Here is a 2,834-nt window from a genome sequence, read left to right as displayed (position 1 = left end):
CAATAAAAAAAAAGAAAAAAAAACAGAGTGGAGATATCGGGGTTCGAACCCGAGGCCTCTCGCATGCAAAGCGAGCGCTCTACCGCTGAGCTATATCCCCGCACCTGTTCGGAATGGAATGAAATTCTCATTAAGTATCAATTGCAGACTAGTCGACTAAGTAATTTATACTGTTGTCATGACAACAAAGCGTGATCAACTTGCTTTGAAAGTGTAGTGAGAATTCGGGCGTTCCTGGTTTCTTGTCGCTTTGCTTCATCATGGGATGTGGCAGTTCTACTGCAGCAGTGCCACCTTCTTCTGAGCCTAATTCCAGTAAGCAAACTTCATGATTAAAATATCTGTTACTTTGTATTCTATAGCTTCTGCTAAAACTGAGTCAAAACCAAATGATGAGAATGGCAGTGCGGCTGAGAAACAAATGTAAGTTGATATTATCTATTTTCCCTAGTTCCTACACACAATGAGTCCCCCAAATGCTTTTCGTTCATTAAGATTTTATTTTTTTAGAGAGAAACCAACCCCAACCCGCGCTGCTCCTGATAACTATCCGGACCTCTCCTCTCACAACAACTGGATGGCAAAATGTCTCACCCCTGAAATATATGCTAAGCTTTCTACCCTGAAGACACCAAATGGTTTCACTTTGGATCGTGCTATTCAAACAGGAGTTGATAATCCTGGTCATCCATTCATCATGACAGTTGGAATGGTTGCTGGTGATGAGGAGTCCTATGATGTTTTTGCTGATCTTTTTGATCCTGTCATAGAGAAGAGGCACAATGGATACAAGAAGACAGACAAGCATATAACTGATCTTGACGCTTCTAAGCTTGAAGGAGGTGATGATCTTGATCCTAATTATGTCCTCTCTTCTAGAGTTCGTACTGGCCGTAGCATAAAGGGTTTGTGTCTGCCACCATTCAATTCAAGAGCTGAAAGGAGAGAAGTTGAAAAGATAGTCACTGCAGCTCTCAATTCTTTAGATGGAGAGTTCAAGGGAAAGTACTACCCACTGAGCAACATGACAGAAGAAGAGCAACAGCAGCTCATTGATGATCACTTTCTATTTGACAAGCCTGTTTCTCCTCTTCTCCTTGCTTCACGTATGGCTCGTGATTGGCCTGATGCACGTGGCATATGGCATAATGAAGAGAAGAATTTCTTAGTCTGGATCAATGAAGAGGATCACACTCGTGTTATCTCAATGGAGAAGGGAGGCAACATGAAAAGGGTATTCACAAGGTTTTGCGAAGGTCTTAACAAAGTGGAAAGTTGTATCAAGGAGGCCAATCATTCCTTCATGTGGAATGAACACCTTGGATATATCTTAACCTGCCCTTCTAACCTAGGTACAGGTCTAAGAGCTGGAGTTCATGTAAAGCTTCCACTGCTGAGCCAAAAGCCTTACTTCCAGCTAATCATTAAAGAGTTTTCATTGCAGACAAGAGGAGTTGGTGGAGTGGACACTGCATCTGTTGGGGGAGTTTATGACATCTCTAATTCTGACCGTCTTGGGTTCTCAGAGGTTGAACTGGTTCAAAAGGTAGTAGCTGGTGTTAAGTGTCTTGTTTCGTTAGAGAAAGGTCTAGAAAATAACGAAGATATCACTGGATTATTTCCACCAGGCCTCCAAAATTCTCTTAAAAATTATCCAGACCTATCTTCCCACAACAACTGGATGGCAAAATGTCTCACGCAAGACATTTACCTCAAGCTTTGTACCCTAAAGACACCAAATGGTTTCACTTTGGATCGTGCCATTCAAACAGGAGTTGATAATCCTGGCCATCCATTCATCATGACAGTTGGAATGGTTGCTGGTGATGAAGAGTCCTATGACGTTTTTGCTGATCTTTTTGATCCTGTCATAGAGCAGAGGCACAATGGATACAAGAAGACAGACAAGCATAAGACAGATCTTGATGCTTCTAAGCTTGAAGGAGGTGATGATCTTGATCCTAATTATGTCCTCTCTTCTAGAGTTCGTACTGGCCGTAGCATAAAGGGTTTGTGTCTGCCACCATTTAATTCAAGAGCTGAGAGGAGAGAAGTTGAAAAGATAGTCACTGCAGCTCTCAATTCTCTTGATGGAGAGTTTAAGGGAAAGTACTACCCACTGAGCAACATGACAGAAGAAGAGCAACAGCAGCTCATTGATGATCACTTTCTGTTTGACAAGCCTGTCTCTCCTCTTCTCCTTGCTTCACGTATGGCTCGTGATTGGCCTGATGCACGTGGCATATGGCATAATGAAGAGAAGAATTTCTTAGTCTGGATCAATGAAGAGGATCACACTCGTGTTATCTCAATGGAGAAAGGAGGCAACATGAAAAGGGTATTCACAAGGTTTTGCGAGGGTCTTAACAAAGTGGAAAGTTGCATTAAGGAAGCCAATCATTCCTTCATGTGGAATGAACACCTTGGCTATGTTTTGACCTGTCCTTCCAACCTAGGTACAGGCCTAAGAGCTGGAGTTCATGTAAAGCTTCCAAAGCTTAGTACTGATAGCCGGTTTGCTGATATTTTGAAAAGTTTGCGCCTACAGAAGAGGGGAACTGGAGGAGTTGACACTGACTCAGTTGGTGGCATATTTGATATCTCTAACACTGACCGACTTGGCTCGTCCGAGGTAGAGTTAGTCCAGAAGGTTGTGGATGGAGTCAAGCTCCTTGTGGAAATGGAAAAGGCTCTGGAGGAAGGAAAAGATATCGATGACTTGATACCAAAAAACTAACTTAAACTTTTTAATACATGTACATCCACTATATTAGGACTAGTTTCCACTTCCCAATACTATAGCCCTCATTATTATTTAAATGTACAAGTACTTC

The 2,834-nt window shown here is 42.2% G+C and overlaps 2 protein-coding genes and 1 non-coding gene across 3 annotated transcripts in view; 1 reads left to right on the top strand and 2 right to left on the bottom strand.

Moving 5' to 3' along the window:
- Positions 1-28: 28 nt before the first annotated feature.
- Positions 29-100, bottom strand: Trnaa-ugc (transfer RNA alanine (anticodon UGC)). The gene has a single exon. It is a non-coding gene; the product is annotated as a tRNA-Ala (tRNA).
- An 80-nt stretch (positions 101-180) lies between these two features.
- On the top strand, positions 181-2,820 carry LOC100634972 (creatine kinase, flagellar-like). Its single transcript, XM_003383937.3, has 3 exons — positions 181-315; positions 363-423; positions 511-2,820. Exons 1-3 carry the CDS (start codon positions 261-263, stop codon positions 2,735-2,737), a joined length of 2,343 nt encoding a protein of 780 aa, XP_003383985.1. The 5' UTR covers positions 181-260; the 3' UTR covers positions 2,738-2,820.
- LOC100636359 (cytosolic 10-formyltetrahydrofolate dehydrogenase-like) overlaps positions 2,766-2,834 on the bottom strand; it is a 5,479-nt gene continuing 5,410 nt past the window's right edge. The window contains exon 16 of the mRNA XM_003383948.2: positions 2,766-2,796. Coding sequence (XP_003383996.1) covers positions 2,766-2,796 — 31 coding nt within the window. The remainder of the gene's footprint in view (positions 2,797-2,834) is intronic.

Source organism: Amphimedon queenslandica, unplaced genomic scaffold, assembly GCF_000090795.2.
Source record: "Amphimedon queenslandica unplaced genomic scaffold, v1.1 AMPQUscaffold_13504, whole genome shotgun sequence".
Classification (NCBI taxonomy): domain Eukaryota; kingdom Metazoa; phylum Porifera; class Demospongiae; order Haplosclerida; family Niphatidae; genus Amphimedon; species Amphimedon queenslandica.
The sequence above is the reverse complement of the archived record's forward strand: the minus strand, read 5'-3'. Positions and strand labels throughout refer to the sequence as shown.

Bases quoted from the DNA above. Each gene is read 5' to 3' on its own strand.
- LOC100634972 (XM_003383937.3), top strand. From the start codon at position 261: ATGGGATGTGGCAGTTCTACTGCAGCAGTGCCACCTTCTTCTGAGCCT. The intron at 316-362 runs GTAAGCAAACTT...TGTATTCTATAG, and splicing joins TTCTTCTGAGCCTAATTCCA to CTTCTGCTAAAACTGAGTCA. The intron at 424-510 runs GTAAGTTGATAT...TTATTTTTTTAG, and splicing joins AGTGCGGCTGAGAAACAAAT to AGAGAAACCAACCCCAACCC.